Source organism: Antedon bifida, chromosome 8 (genome assembly GCF_963402885.1).
Source record: "Antedon bifida chromosome 8, ecAntBifi1.1, whole genome shotgun sequence".
NCBI lineage: Eukaryota > Metazoa > Echinodermata > Crinoidea > Comatulida > Antedonidae > Antedon > Antedon bifida.
In genome coordinates, this window is record NC_136233.1 from 3,049,118 (window position 1) to 3,065,996 (window position 16,879).

At 36.4% G+C, this 16,879-nt stretch overlaps 2 protein-coding genes across 5 annotated transcripts; both read right to left on the minus strand.

Moving 5' to 3' along the window:
- Nucleotides 1–1,213: 1,213 nt before the first annotated feature.
- On the minus strand, nt 1,214–5,950 carry LOC144849999 (uncharacterized). Of its 2 annotated transcripts, none has more exons than XM_078707151.1 (6): nt 5,753–5,950; nt 3,911–4,207; nt 2,994–3,544; nt 2,260–2,485; nt 1,664–1,807; nt 1,214–1,459 (listed from the first exon to the last, which is right to left on the minus strand). In XM_078707151.1, exons 1-6 carry the CDS (start codon nt 5,835–5,837, stop codon nt 1,314–1,316), a joined length of 1,449 nt encoding a protein of 482 aa, XP_078563277.1. In that variant the 5' UTR covers nt 5,838–5,950; the 3' UTR covers nt 1,214–1,313. The 2 variants fall into 2 exon arrangements, with proteins under 2 accessions (XP_078563277.1, XP_078563276.1); XM_078707150.1 differs by having other exon boundaries at nt 5,577–5,823.
- A 1,299-nt stretch (nt 5,951–7,249) lies between these two features.
- LOC144850820 (monocarboxylate transporter 12-like) lies at nt 7,250–16,224 on the minus strand. Of its 3 annotated transcripts, none has more exons than XM_078708282.1 (6): nt 15,969–16,224; nt 15,130–15,426; nt 13,943–14,787; nt 13,278–13,503; nt 13,006–13,149; nt 7,250–7,584 (listed from the first exon to the last, which is right to left on the minus strand). In XM_078708282.1, exons 1-6 carry the CDS (start codon nt 16,135–16,137, stop codon nt 7,403–7,405), a joined length of 1,863 nt encoding a protein of 620 aa, XP_078564408.1. In that variant the 5' UTR covers nt 16,138–16,224; the 3' UTR covers nt 7,250–7,402. The 3 variants fall into 3 exon arrangements, with proteins under 3 accessions (XP_078564408.1, XP_078564410.1, XP_078564409.1); XM_078708284.1 differs by lacking the exons at nt 13,006–13,149; nt 13,278–13,503; nt 13,943–14,787; nt 15,130–15,426; nt 15,969–16,224 and adding exons at nt 7,922–8,065; nt 8,353–8,578; nt 8,928–9,403; nt 10,020–10,316; nt 11,672–11,990; XM_078708283.1 differs by lacking the exon at nt 7,250–7,584 and adding an exon at nt 12,237–12,762.
- Between the last annotated feature and the right edge of the window lie 655 nt (nt 16,225–16,879).

Sequence of the window (16,879 nt, forward strand, 5' to 3'; positions counted from 1 at the left end):
TGTCATTTTATATAATTATTTCCCACAATTTACTCCTATGTTTTATGAATATATTGAATTTGATCTTTATGTAATTACTATACCTTCACACGCGCGGTCCGAAAAAAAACCCAAAAAACCAAAATGGCTATCGCCACCAAACACCAACGGCCAACTGAGTTGAAACATGGCTGGTTGAAACCAACCATGCAGGGAACTTGCAAGGTGATTGACACACCTTACCGTGAACCCGGAAATTACTTCTACCGCGCGTAGAGTTAAAATTTACCGATTGAAATCAGAAAATTTCTTATAAAACCCTTTATAATATCTTCCTAAGATAGAAATATGGAACAATAGCGTCGATGTGAAAACTAATGTTATCAAATCTACGTTTCGCGGTACATCTGAGATAGATAAGGTAGGTATCCATGGCGGAGATTTGTACCGAAGTTTTTGCATTGTGCTTGCCTATGTCAGAATTAACCATAATTTATATATAGATAAAATGTATTATGTAAAGCAAATTGAATTTAAACAAATTTAGGTCTATGTCAGATAAATGTGTGTCGGACAATTTAACCAGGACTCAGCTAAATACACTTTCTATACGAGATATTATTTTCGTCTTTTATTTTAGATTTTATTTAGGTATGAAAAATAATAATATAAGAAAGATGTATAGCGAGCAGAATAATGTCGGGTTATTCCATTTTAATTTGTTTGTCGTTCAAAATATGTTTATAGCCGTTGTGACGCCATGACTATTATTTTATAGTAATAATACAATTGCAATACAATGCTTACCGCTTATCAATATTTTCCTTATGAAAGCCATTAGATGTAGGGTTTTATTAGATTTATAACAATCTGGATAGTTGATATTTCTATATACGGTAATATAGTCATATCGTACATTACACAAGGACCAGCATCATTGGTTTATTTTCCATACTAAATGTTATCGATTTGCGATTTATCGATACCGATCGATAATTTAGAGGGCAGCAAAGAATGTATATTTACAAAATACATTTTACAAAACGTCATTCGTTATTTGTAATGGGCTTGTTTGAAAATACAATACCGATATTCTAGAGGGCAGCATTTACATTTTACAATATTCCTTTTTTGTAGAAGTTCTGGTTCTGATGATTATTGAGTATATTCATGTTTAATGACCTTATCACCACCACATAAAACGTGCCACAAAATAATCTTAAGCATTTTTCGATTTGCTATACTTTAATACATCAAAAACACAACATAAATAATCATAAAATTTCCTTTAATATTGTGGTCATACTGGTATTAGAATTTAACTCATTATGTTATCACTTTGTTGTTGTTCTTGTCTGTAGTACCTTTGCAATGGTCCTACGACGTATGGCTAGTGAAAAGAACACGGCAGCAACCAAGTAAAGCCCCGCACAGATGAACCACGCTATATCATATGACCTGGTGACGTCATACATAGAATCTGTAAAAGTGAAATCAAAATTAAAATTTACCCAATTTTTGCGGTTATCGTTAGAAGAGCTAGCTTAACAATAACGTCAACCTTTTCGTTTTCTGACAACGCGCCGCATGACACGAATATACACAGCTATTGAATCAAACATCATTCCGCGCATGCTCATTATGTTTCTGAGCGTGCGCAGAATAAAAATGAATCCCTAATCACCTGTGAGATATGGTGTGATAAAGGTTCCAATACCAAATGTTAAGTACACAAGCGCCATAGTTTCAGAACACGTTTCAGCGGTTGACAACTCCATTGATATAGCAGGTAGCAAAATGTTTAGAATAGCTCGCGGCACACTTAATGCTGAAAATAGAAAAGACAGCCTAGTTAGAAAAGTACTCGGTATGGATACGTACAGATAATGTACGCTTTACGTCGATCGTCGTCAGTTTACTAACGTTCTTTCCCATTAAAGGGCCACTAATGGTCACTAAAGGGTCACTAAATGGTCACTTTAGTGTCGAGCTGCAACAAAAGGGCGATCAGTCTTCAGTCTATAGCGACACTGATGATCTGAGATTGATCAGGTGAGTAATCAATAAAAACACTCAGAAACTGAGTGAAGTACTTGGCAAAAATAAAGAAAGCAATAGAGGGCGTGCTATTTATCATTTCGGCCTATATTGAAGATAGAGATAACTCGATATTTAAATATAATAAGCATAACAAATATATGCAACATTCGAAGAAAAACCAATTAATGTGGATTGATTAGATGATGCGAAAAAAAAACAAAAACTGAAGAAAGACTTTACCAACTAGCGCCACCGTTAGTCCAATGTGTGACGATACGAACGGTAAACATATCGAAATTATTGCAGCAAAAATATTACTCAATGTGTATTGTAAAGTCTTTGTTATAGGAAGTCTGTCGGACACTATAGCACTGATGATTCTGGCAGCTAGATCCCCAACACCCATCCACAAAATAGCTATGGATATATTTACGGTATTCATACCAGTTTGAAGCAAGAAATTTCCCTAGAAGAAGAAAGTTTGAGCCATCATTTAAAATCACTTACAATGTCTGTTTAGAATAGATTTCATTTAAAGATGATGCCAAGTTCCCTTACTAAAGCCAATTTTCCACTAGGCGAATTTGTTCGAAAGCGTCAGCTTATACGCATGCGTAGAGAAGGATTTGGAAGATGGAAACATGAATACGCATGTGTATACGCCGGCGCTTTCGATTTGCACTAACAAATTCACCTAGTGGAAAATCGGCTTAAATTCTTCTCATCTTTCAGTCTATACTTGTTGTTCGGTGACTTCATGGACGTGGAAGTAACAAAATGTCGTAAGAGGCAACGCAAGTTGACCAATTATAAGCCTTCAGCTCTGGTGATTCATCGCGTCTTGATTGTTAAAATTACTTGTGGTGCGCTTACGCCCTTGCTGCTAATAGTTGAGAACCAATCTCAAGAAAGCTAAAAGTAAGTCGGCTTTACGAGTTTTGACTTGACAAACCCAAAATCAAATATTTTCTTACAACACTTATGTAGGTAAACATTGTTGCAGTGGCAGCTGACAGTATTCCAGGAACAGAAATGACAAAATCACTTTGTTTGAAAACAGCAACGTACTTTGCTATCGATTGATTTGAAATAGTCTGCACTCTGCTAATGTCAGCCTTCCTTTCATTGTCCTTGACATCTTCGGGTATTATATCCTCTGAGATATTGTCATTTTCATTAATTTTAGTCGTTTTTTCCTCGTTTTTGGACACAAACCTTATCATACTAGTTGCATTCTTCATAGGTGCATTATCAATCATATTGGAATCATGGAATCTAGGATTGGAATCATGAAATCTAGCATTAACCACATCAATGTCAGCCTTATTGTTATCGATGTTCTCTTTGTTTTCGGGATGTTTGGAATCTTCTTCTGGATATTTCTTCTCCTCTGGATGTCTGACATCTGTCATCACAAACGCGGAAGGATATCCAACAAGTGCCAATATAACACTGAAAATCCTCAACCCGATCCGCCATGAGTATTTTGTGTAGAGCCATTCGACACACGGAGCAAATAGAATGCCTGCAGGGAGTAAAACAAAAATAAAAGTTTGGAAAAACGATTAACAGGATTTGTTACTCTTTGCAAACTTCGGCCAACTGCAGAAAACTAGTTAGGCCGTTACCCTTCTTGGCACTATTTGCCTGATTTGTGAACTCAGCGAATCAAGTCTTCGGTGTTTTACATTCATGCCATCATTCAGATAGACAAATAATCAGTAGTAACTTCTAGACAGAAATAACAAACATCTCCAAACAGTGGTAAGCTCGGAGTGTTCGGTCAAGTTTGCTAGTGTAAAACTAGACTCATTGTTTGTTAACACTAAGCACCTATCAACGTGCGAGGTGTTATGGAAGCTAATGTTTATGTTACCGCTCAACAACTTACCAACACTGACGCCAATAAACGCAGTAACCGTGGCTCTTGTTGCGTGTCGTTTATCAAAACTTCGCAAAATCATATCTATAATTGTAATATAACTTGTAGAAAAGCCAAATCCGAAGAAAACACCATATGTAACATACAAAATCTGAATTTGTTGAGCAAAGGATGATATTAGAAGACCTAACCAACTCAGCGTTACACCCAAGAGTATTGCTGTACGATGTCCGACTTTTTGAGAGATCAGTGTAACCCCAACAGAACAACAAGACAATAGCGAGATAGAAATCGCACCCGGAACACCTGTAAAAAAAATATCCCAGTTATTAGGCCTAAATGAATTTTCATTCATAATATTTTTTTTAGGAAAACTGGTGAAAGGTTGAATCACCTCGGTCTACATTGGATTGAGTATATGTGCAGTATATGTAGACCTAAAGTATTAAAGGACAACTTGACCGAGAACCATATTTTAACAACGTATTAGGGATGTATACACGGTTTCAGAACAATCGTACAGCCGTCGCCGTAAATTGCTTTTACGTCACAAGTGCATGGCAAAATTTACCTCGTGAGTTTTCACTGTTACGGTCACTTCAATTGCTAATTTAACCTGTTTTAGGCTTAAATTTGGCAAAATGTTTAGAAACACTTCATTATCTAGATAGGTAAAAGAAACAGAAAATATATTCAACATTTATATTTTTTACGATTTATTTGTTTGTGTGTTTACTAGAAATGTTCGCGCTTTGCCAGACTTGTCTATTGATCTGAAATAGTAGCAAAAACATGACGTATGATGCTCTGGAATCATTCAACCATATCGCACTAACAACTTTTTTAATACAACGTGGTGATTTTCGGTGAATAAAGAAGATGGTGTTTATAGTAATCCATCGGCCTAACCCTTGTAGCCTACTAAAAGACGATGGTGAGTAATTATAAAAGTTCATGAATTTAGGCGTTCATACAGACCGACTCGATACCTAGGCGCCCTAGTGTAGGCATATCAATAGGCTGCATAGTCGCCACCAAACACCGACACGACCCGTCGTGTGTCACAGCACAGAGGAACGTTACGGTTGAGTGATTCCATCGCGTCATCACATACGTCATACTTCTAGCTACCTAGTAGGTGAAAACTCATGAGGTAGATTTTGCCGTGCACTTGTGACGTCACAGCAATTTGCGGCGACGGCTGTACGGCGAGCGCGCGCGGCGATATCGTAAATCTCGCGATTGTTCTAAAATCATATGTGCATCCCTAATACGTTGTTAAAATATGGTTCTCGGTCAAGTTGTCCTTTAAGTATAGTCTAGTACATAGTCCTACTAACAAGGCAAAGTACCTACTAAAGTTTGTCATTGTCATTGTCATTGCCAACGCGATGACGTAGGCCTACTTACCCGTAGACTTACTTACCCTATGGTACTAACCCTATACCCGTAGGCCTACTTACCCGTAGACTTACTTACCCTATGGTACTAACCCTATACCCGTAGGCCTACTTGCCCGTAGACCTACTCACCCGTCGATCTACTTACCAGGCCTACTTACCCGTCGGTCTACTTACCCGTCGGTCTACTTAACCCGTAGGTTTACTTGTCCGTAGACCTACTTGCCCGTAGACCTCTCTTGCCCGTAGACCTTCTTGCCCGTCTTTATACTTACCCGTCTGTGTAGCTGTTGAATTAAACGTAACATGAAGTTCAAGATAAAGTAAATTATAACTGTAGAGGAATCCACCATAGAACATCAGGAAAACGAATGATGTGATCACCAGTAACGTTTTCTTGTTAAGGACACTGCTAACTAATCCCCTACATGCCATTTTGCAAGAGCATCACCTTTGAATACAGCAAAAGGTACAGCATACATGCTTGTTAAGCAAGGACAGGTGGGCATAACATAAGAACAGCAATCTGATGGCATTCGTCGAATATCTGTCTGTGTATATTATTATATTACATAGCCTATGTAAATACGTGAACGTGATTGGTTGAAACTGCATCACATGACTACCGCTGCGAGGATCGTAAATATCCTCGAGAACGATGATGTTGACCGATTAATTTTCGCGTAATTATCGTGTCCCCTGTCATTAAACATATAAATTCTCGAGTTCGATGATATTGACTGTGGCAACACTCGCGTTTGCCGATAAATAAACAAAGTCATCTACTGGATCTTGAACTCGGGTGGAATTGTCACTCCATCGCAAGACAACGCTTCAACGGAGCTTGCTTGAAGAAATTAATCATCTAAACTATTTAAACTATGCATACATAGCGCCCTCATTTGTTATTAGTCCTCCCTAAATGTGATGAAACACCGTTTGTGATTGGTCAATACTCACGGTAGTAACTTAGTAACTAGTACGCGCTGAACATCCGGTGATTCGGCTCCTCGAAGAGAAGAAGACGAATTGTTTATTCGGCCTACCTGATTATAATATTATTATTAATAGGCTTATTGATGGAAATTCTTCTGTTAATTTAAACGACCTAGGCCTAAGTGAATATTTTATTGCCAAGGAATCATTAATTAGGCCTAGTAATTATCTGTATATTATTCTTCGCAAGGTAAGGTGTCTAGGCAGGCTTGTTTACATACAATACAAATACTATAGGTAGGAAGCCTAGCCTAGCTTCACCCAACCCAGCAGACTTGTTCTTGGCTATATAATATAACAGATATCGCCTTTTATATCGGTTAAATATAAGATTTGACATCCCCTCGGGAATGATATTATGTTCTCGGGGAATATATATTTCCCTCAGCTGGCGCTTCGGGAAATATATATTCCCTCGAACATAATATCATTCCCTCGGGGATGTCAAATCTTATATTTAACCTCTAAGCAGTCAATATCTGTATAATATGACATGAATACCAGTATATAGTTAAGCACGCTGTTGGCACGGTACCAGAAAACCGGAGCATCCTCGAGTCTAGTCAGTTGTTTATGGAAACTGAACGGTACCGCATTTCTACGTGAAAAGTAGCCTGCTGTGAAAAACATCACATCTTGATCAAAATACGCCTTTTTCACGAAACGGAAGACATCTTCGATCGATGACAAACAATGCCGTGCAACGATGCGTAACCAACAGAAATAATAGCGTTTTTGCATATCAATATGGCAAAGAAATAATATAAATGGTGACTAGTTGAAATATAGTTTAACTACTGAGCTATTACATTATTTAAAAGATCAATCTCAATGAACCATAAAGCCTATAACAAGGGTTTCATCATTTTTATTGTAAACGAAACGCCTGTTCGTAGACAAGAGCTACGTTACAAGTTATAATATTATAAAATAACAGAAAAATCAAGTAAGAATCATTATAGACTTGCCCCAAGTCTGTATTTTTATTTATTTTTTTATTTCGATTTTTTTCTGAAAACAAGTTCAAGTAGTATACGTATGAAACGCCATATGTGCCAAAACTAGAAACATTAATGAATTAGTGGTCCTCAATTCAATTCAATCTTTATATTTTCTTGTTATCCGAATCTTCTTTTACAACATGATAGTTTAGCTGTCGTTCATCTGATTTCATATTTTGTTTTTTTACATGTATGGCAAGCAAAATGAATGCCGAGGAAAGTACATGTAAGCCAGTACATATAAACCACGCCATGTCATAGGATCCAGTGACGTCATAAATAGTATCTGAAATAAAAATAGTAAAGTTATAGGTTTGCGGTACACCATGTTTAAAAAAAGTTTGGTGGGAGTGGGGAGTGATTTGTGGGAGAGTAGGGGCGTGGTTTTTGGGAGAGTAGGGGCGTGGTTTGTGGGAGAGTAGGGGCGGTCATAATGGGGGAGGGGTGGAATAAATGCCGGAGAATGTCTTGACGCTTCGTTTGATGCGACCTGTACCGTATTCTGAGGTTGAACTTTTTAAGACACGGTGTAACTACTAGTAACTACTAGGTCTACTAGTAATACTAGTAGTGTCAGTAGTAGTGTTAACTTTAGGCCTAGTACTAGTAGTGTTAATTTGTACCTGTAATATAAGGTGTGGTAAATACACCAATTCCGAACACGACGTATACAACAGCCATCGCTTCTGATCTAGTTTCATTCGTAGATATTTCAGTCGATAAAGATGGTAATAAGATATTTAAAACTGCACGTGGAATACTCAGGACTGAAAAATGATTAAAAGTATACGTTTAAAGTTACTGTTTAAAGAATGGGGTAAAAAGTTAGCCAGAAAGAAACCCAGAAAGGATCACTGTGATAGCATCCCTCGTTGCACATGGAATGCCCAGGACTGAAATATACGTAGTTTTTGAATGGAGGATGGAGTTAGTCTGAAAGAAAATTCAGAAGGGGATGTGTGAGAATGCCCCTCGCTTTATCATTATGGGAAGGTAAGTTACAGATACTTTTGTTCTGTAGAATAACACACTTCTAACTGTATTCTTCACCTACCGATTAAAGCCGCTTTAAGGCCTTCTGTCGACGATATAAATGGCAGGCAAGTTGACGCTACGGCTGCAACGATGTTACTTATTGCGTATTGGCAGAGTCTGGACACTGGAAGTCTATCCGAGAGTAACGCCGTCATACACCTAGATACAACGTCTCCTACACCCATCCATAATATAACCAATGATATAGTATGTGTGTCCATTCCTTCTCCTAATAAGAAATTTCCCTGTCGAAATATCAAAAGTAATTACTGTAATACCTAAAGTATACTTATATTTTCGATGCTATATCTACAATTGTACAGTATCATAACCAATTTATGTGATACAGTGTTACATCACGCCTGTATCATAGGCCATAACCTTAACACAATACAGGCGGTACATGTGACACATATGTGACACTGTATTACCTTTAATGCCATGTGGAGAGATAGTTCAGAGAATCGGGTGAAAGTATACTGTGAAGTGTATTGTATACTGACCTTTTGTGATAAGTTTCCAAAAGATGTAGGAATAAGTAAAAAGAAAAGAATAAGAAAAACCCGTAAAGGTGTAGGGAATAAAAAGTCTTACAACGCTAATATAAGTGAATTTTGAAGCAGCAGCTGCTAGTATCAATCCAATCAAAGCTGTAACAAATTCTCGACGCTTCAGAAGAAATATATATTTTGAAAAATATGAATTCTGAGACTTTATTCCGTCAATTTCCAACATTTTGTCACCTGCATTTAAGTCAGTATTTTCAAGAGGCTCTACACACATTTCAGTTCTTTCGCCACAGTCATTTTTTCCTAAATTGTTTTTCTCAGTGTTTAAATTTCCTCCAGTAATTTTAACATGTTTTTCAATGAATTTGTCAGTGTTAGAAAGTGTTGTTTCCTCATTATCGCACTCTTTTGTTTCGCAATCGTTCTGTATTGGTTTGATATCCACCAAAACAAGTGCGGATGAATATCCAACTATTGCCAAAACTCCACTGATAATTCTAAGTGCCACTCGCCATGAAAACGTCGTATACATAAACTCAAAACCTGGTGCGAGCATTATTCCTGATGAAGGAAATTAGTATAGAGTTATATAGGATATTAGAGTTCATCTTTTTATAGATAAACTCAAAACCTAGTGCACAAATGCATGATAAGGAAATGAAAATCTTATAAAGGATATGGAGTTTACCTTATATAAGATCGAAAAAAGTACAAATTTGTTGATTAGATCTAATAAAACACATGGTATTACAATAGTCCAACCATGGACACTGTCATCTTATATTAAAGATATATTGTCCCTCTGAAAATAATTTGAGTTAAATTTTTGTTGTTGAATGTGTCATAAAAAAAAAATATTTAACCCAAAAAAATTATTTTTTAAGCAACAAATACTTAAATTGTCTGTCAGACAATGAGTTACAATTAACCGTTTATTTTGTCTTTTTATAAGTGAATGATTATTTTTTGCTTTTTTTCTTCTACAGAATTAAAACTGCAAAATGGCCTATTAAAAGTCCGATTTTATTAATCTTCATTTTTGGGAGACAATCTTTAATATATTTAGCAAAATTGTTTTTGTTGAATAAATAAAATATCTGTTAGGAAAATTAAAATGTATTGAATTATGTTTTACAGTTTTTGATTGTCTAAATTGTATTTGAATTAAAGTACTCACCAATGCTCGAGCCTATGAATGCTGTACACGTTGCTCTTGCCGATTTCGTTGTATCAAAACTTTTTAGAATTTTGTCAGTAAACGTAATATATATACAAGACATTCCAAATCCGTAGAAAACACCATACGTAACATACAGCATCACAATACCTTGTGCAAAGGATGACACAAACAGACCAGTAGAACATAGAGTTACACCAAGACATACTGTCAATACGTGCCCAATGTTTTGGAAAAGGAACGTCACAAACAGTGAACATAAACTCAACAAGGAAATGGAAACAGCTCCAGGTATACCTGTTAATAAGAATAATAGGTTGTAAGGTAGAGGTAGTTGTATGATAACTTTCTTTGGGCTGAGTCATTCGAAACAGATTGTAATGGATAAAGTAACAACATTCATTTTCTTATTTGTAAGCTTTATTTTATAATTATTAAACATTTGTGACAGTTAGGCCTATACGGTAAATTTTTAGTTAAAGGGCAACTTGACCGAAAAGTATTTTAACAACGTATTATGGATATACATATGGTTTCAGAACAATCGCGAGATTTACGATTTCGCCGCACGCGCTTGCCGTACAGCCGTCGCTGTAAATTGCTGTGACGTCACAAGTGCATGGCAAAATCTACCTCATGAGTTTTGTAGTGTTCTAACTTACCGTAGTTAATTTTCAAACAAATTATCACAAATATACAACAAATTATCACAAATATACAACAAATTATCACAAATATACAACAAATTATCACAAATATACAACAAAAATTCGCAAGTAGTTCTCGGGTGGGACTCGTACCCACGACCTCCAGATCACTAGCCTGGCGTTCATACCTCTAGACCACCGAGCTTGCGCTGATGGCTAGCGGTTAGATTCGAGCCCAAGTAATTTTTTCGCAAGTATTCTCAAATGTACTTAGTATAAAGTACAAATTACGTCAGAGTAGGGCAAAACATCTAATTACTCAACTCCCTGACGCAAAAAACTACAATTACAATCCTGTTGGTGCAGTACCCGCTGCTTACTTGGGAACGCCAGGCTAGTGATCTGGAGGTCGTGGGTTCGAGTCCCACCCGAGAACTACTTGCGAATTTTTTCGCAAGTATTCTCAAATGTACTTAGTATAAAGTACAAATTACGTCAGAGTAGGGCCTGACGCAAAAAACTACAATTACAAAATATACAACAAATTATCACAAATATACAACAATAATAATTAAGCCAACAACATGGCACATGCACTATTTATGGCCGGAATTTACTAAGAATTGTTATGGTTTTGCTCAGACTACCAGTATAAATAATGTATAGGCTACTCGACTCTCTTCGTATAGTACACACGTTATAGTAGCTACTATGATTCTTATTCAATCTGCTCGTTCAATAATTGTTTTAATGAAATCAACAGATCATATAGCAAATTATGAAAGGAAACAGTTTTGTAGGCGTTTAAGTTATAGTAAGGATTGAACTTATAGAACAACAATTATCACCCTTATCGTGCACAGGGCCGGAACAAATAACACAGTACAATTGCAATCGAATTCCTCGTCCTAGATGCAAAATCGTTTGTAAAAAGCAAACACACACAGAAGCCTACACAATGTACATTATTATATTAATAATAATAGTGGATTTAATATACAATACCTGTCTCTGTGGCTGTTGAATTGAATGTGCTCTGCAGCTCCAGATAAAGTAAATTATAACTGTATATGAATCCCGCATACAAAATACAATTAATAAATGCTGTAAACACCAGTAAAAAAGACCGATATTTTTTGTAAATGGTGCAAATTTCTGCCGTGTAACACTCCATGATTTTGAGTTCACTCAGTGTAACGACATTGATGTTCCTGGGCCTACAGTTGATCGGATCATTGCTCTATGATAGGATCAGCTTCGTCACATGTGTTGAACCCGACAACTGCAGGGCAAGTCGTCAACGTGTGTTATGTTCGTGACGTCACACATTTATTGCTCTCGGTCATTCTATGGAACTATATTATAGTTCCATGGTCATTCCAAATCAAATTATCTACGTGTGAACTGGTTTGATCCACTTTGGAATTGTTCTAGTGTGACGTTTCATGTTTAGATAGGCCTATATTCTATAGATATTGTAATAACAGACAAATAAGACTAAAATACATGTACATATTTAATCCCGGTAAAATATCACCGCGTCGCTTATGCATTATGTCTGAGTGCGGCACATTGACTAAAAGTGCTTATTATTAACATTAATGCAGTTTTAACCAACCAACCTTTGACCCTTACCCTTTGGGGAGCAAGATAACTATATTCTACCTGACATTTAATTTTCCTCTAAACAGGGTAATTTTAATAATTGTATTTAGTTGGAGGAATTGAGACCAAAGCTACTAAAAAGGCCACTAAGTCCCAAAAGTGGTCTCTAATTGGAGGGAGACCTGTAGACTACTAATTTTCCGGCTTCAGTCTTATTTAGAAAAACAAAGTGATACCATCCGTCTCATTCATAACGTTCATTAATACGACCTAAAACTACCCTTCCTTATTTTTACTAACAACAAAGACTCTTTTTTAGTATAATCATAATTTTGTAATTTCTGTTTTTTCCACTCGATCGTAGACCAAATTAACGTTGTTTTGTTTCTTAATGTGTAATGCAAGTAAAAAGAAAATGGCTGCGATGACGTAAAGAGCTGTACAGATAATCCAGGTCAGGTCATACGTCCCAGTGATGTCATAAATAGAATCTGGAAATATAAGAAAGTAAAATTCCGATTATTTCAGGAGCGGGCCATTATTTTAATTGGGACGGGTTGGGGATGTGAATGCACCTGCAACCACTGATGTTTCGGGCGACCTTTTGATTACGCGCTGAACTATGACCTATGACATATTACGTCATACGGCACGCATGCGTTAAGTTAGTTTGGTAATTTTTGTCAAGAATATAATACATTATTATATCACTATAATATGGTATGATATCGTACCTGTAATATACGGTGTGATAAGTGCCCCAATGCCGAACATTAAGAATACAAGAGCCATTGCTTCAGGTCGCGTTTCATCCGTCGAAATTTCCATTGATAGAGCTGGCGGTAAAACGTTTAAAACAGCACGAGGCATGCTTAGAACTAAAAGAAAAGAAATGTATTTAGTACCGACATGATGCAGTTATGGACCCACAGACCTGATGCGATTATTGTGTACTCTGTATGTGTTGTAGGCCTACTATTTGTCTCTTAATAAACTGCATATTTACCAAATAAGGCCACTGTAAGGCCCTTTTCTGTCGAAATGAACGGTAAGCAAATTGACGTTACGGCTGCGACGATGTCAGTTATTGCGTATTGGCAAAGTTTGGACACGGGAAGTCTATCAGAACATACTGCTGTCATTATCCTCCCAATGACGTCACCAAAACCCATCCAAAGTATAACGATTGATATATTTACCTTCTCCACGCCCTTTTGAAACAGAAAGTTTCCCTAGAAGAAGTGAAATATAATAGTATAGATGGTAATAGGAAACAAAATTAAATAAACGAAGATCTATTCTAAGCGAGGTTTGGTGCCAGGTCTTGTTTGTTTGAATAGTATGCCTAGAAGGCCTTCTAAAGCTCTGTGATCCCAAACACGGTGACACAAATTGGAAAATAGCCTAAAAAGTATTAAGTATATTATTATTAACAAAATGGTATGATTGATTAATAATACATTTATTAGGTCTAAAGTTCTGTCCACATTGTTAAACTTTATGTGACAAAAATGTGATATGCCCATATATGGACATGATGATGTCATACCACTACTAAATTTGTCAGTGCCTTATTTGTGCACATCATACTTTTTTTTGTCAAACTAGTTTGATAGTGTAGACAGAGCTTAAGGCAATACTATGCGTGTGAACTGCTTAATGTAAACTCACAACACTGATATATGAAAACAATATAGCAGTGGCTGTTAACAGTACTCCTAGTAAAGCTGTTACAAAATCCTTTCGTCTGAACACAGTTATGTATTTGAAAAAGTATAAACTCATTGTAGTAGTAGGCCTAGCTGCAATTTCTAATTCTTCATCGTTGACTGTCACGAGGTCCTGTAATACATCGTTTACACGTGGTGGTTCTTCATACATCTTCGCATTGCTGTCGTCATTAGTGTGGTCTACCTCTTTGAACATTACGGGTTCACCATCATTGTGGTCATTTTCTTGGTTGCCATCACTTTGCTCTGAGTTTTCTTCTTCTTTTCGTTCAAGCTTTTCAATTTTAGAATCATTTGTATCTTTATCCTGTCTGCCTTCATGTTCAGGATCGTCTTCATCTTCGTTCTTCCGTTTTTCTTCTTTATTCTTCTGGTTTCCTTCTTTATTCTTCTGGTTTGTTTCTTTATCCTTCTGGTTTCCATCTTCATTCTTCTGGTTTCCTTCTTTATTCTTCTGGTTTGTTTCTTTATCCTTCTGGTTTCCATCTTCATTCTTCTGGTTTCCATCTTCATTCTTCTGGTTTCCTTCTTTATTCATCTGGTTTCCTTCTTTATCCTTCTGGTTTCCATCTTCATTCTTCTGGTTTCCTTCTTCATTCAGTTTTCCTTCTTCATTATCAGGACATTCCTCCGTTTCGCAGTGTCCATGTGTCGTCGACTCACAGTCCACTAAAACCAGTGCTGATGAATACCCAATCACAGCGAATACACCGCTAAATATTCGTAATGTCACTCTCCATTTATACTGCTTGTATAACCACTCGATAACAGGTGCAAACATAATACCTACAAAATAACGCACACGTCGTTTTTAGTAGGGATCTGTCAGGACGCGCACGCGCAACTCGCAGACCGTCGCGAGTGAAAAGAGTTAGTCTGCGCACGCATTTTAATGTCATTTATTATATTTAAATTATTATTTCTTTATACTGGGTAGCCTTTTTAGTCAAAGAATGTTTTCCCAGAGGGCCCAATTCACCATGAAGGCGTAGGAAGAAGCATTCTTTTTATTTCAATCACTATCATTGTTCAAGTTAGTTTGGATTTATTTTGAATAATAAATAATAACTAAATAATACAGACTTTTAAGAATCTGTCTACTTTTATTAAACTCTAAAAAAGTCTTACCTAGACTTGCACCAATAAATGCCGTACACGTTGCCGTTGAGGAATATCTCTTTTTGAAGCTTCTCATAATTTTATCAGTAAAACTCATATATACACAGCAGAGCCCGAATCCATAGAAAACACCATATGTAACATATAACCACGTGATGCGCTGAGAAAAGGATGACACCAGCAGTCCCACACAGCAGAATGTGACCCCGAGGATGACGGTCTTCTGGTGCCCAATCTTTTGAAAGATAAAGGTTACGAAAATGCAGCACCCGCTGAATAACGACATTGATACAGCTCCAGGAATACCTGAAAATATATTTACAATTTTAGTTTTATGTTGTGGCTACATCTCTAGTTACAGCAAGGCAATCGAACATTAACAGGATGCTGAGCTCCGGAGAGTTTATCTGTGGCTGCTACACGATCAGTTCCACGTCCGGCCTAACAGACACCTCGCGCCGCGGAGAATATGTACATAGTACAATACTTTTGGTATTTTTCGCAGCCAGACATTAATATCAAAGTACTTTCGAGTAGTTACGAGTTCCTATCTTGACAAGGCAAGCTCAGTGCCTTTTCGTTAAGCTCTGTTTACACTATCAAACTTTATGTGACAAAAAAATGTGATGTGCCCATATATGGACATAATGATGCCATATCACTACCATATATGGGTTTATCACTACCATTTTAGGCACATAACACTTTTGTTTTTGTAGACACAGAGATTTGGTTACAGGTATTGTCTTTCTTTATGTTAGCGTATTCCACGGTCAGTCGACGTTTCTACTTTGTCAGTATAAGTAATGTATTATACGTATGAAACGCCTTGTGACAACAATACTCACCTGTCTGTGTCGCCGTTGAATTAAATGTATTGTGGAGTTCAAGGTAGAGTAAGTTGTAGCTGTGTATGAATCCAGAATAAAAAATGTTATTTATAAATGCTGTAAAAACTATTACAATTGACCAGTGTTTCTTGAAAAAATCGCATATGCCTTTAGTGCCACACGACATGTTGTCTGGAGCTAATCTACCCGGACTAGAACTTGTGCATTCCTGAACTGTCTTTCAAAAACCAATCTCGATGATTCGCTAAATAGATATTTTTTGTTTAAACCTCGTAGGCTAAGATTATTGTTGAGTAGGTTTTTAACGTTCTTTGTGACTGCTTATGTCTCAATATAATAATACTCTAACCATAACGAGAATAATAATGATATACAACAATAAATACACACACACTTACAAATGCTATAAATATACATACAATAATACCGTGAGATTCAATTCATTTTGAGTATGCGCCGTTAGTCCACTATTATGAAAACAGTTTATCATTAACCATATTAATATCAATTTTTATGGCAAAAATAGCTTTCTTGGCACTAATTAACCTTGTAAAACAATCTAAGTAAATATTAACCATATGAATTATCAAGTGTTATTATGAGTCCGAATAAGTGTATACATAATGTTACGTTAAAAGTGTGAAAGTAGTGATCTATTAAAAAAAAATTCTTTGAGGTATGCAATACCAAAGAGAAGACTAGAATTCTGTGTCGATCGAATACAGTGATTCTAACCAATTTTTATTGGATTTATTTTAACTAAACTATTCTATAGAAAGATGGAAATGACAGATTAATACATTAAAGTACTATTAGGGCCTAAACTAGAAAAGAAACATTGAAACTAGATTAACCCTGCTAGAAATAGTCGACTGAACTCTCTAATAGTTATATGGTTTAAACAAGTG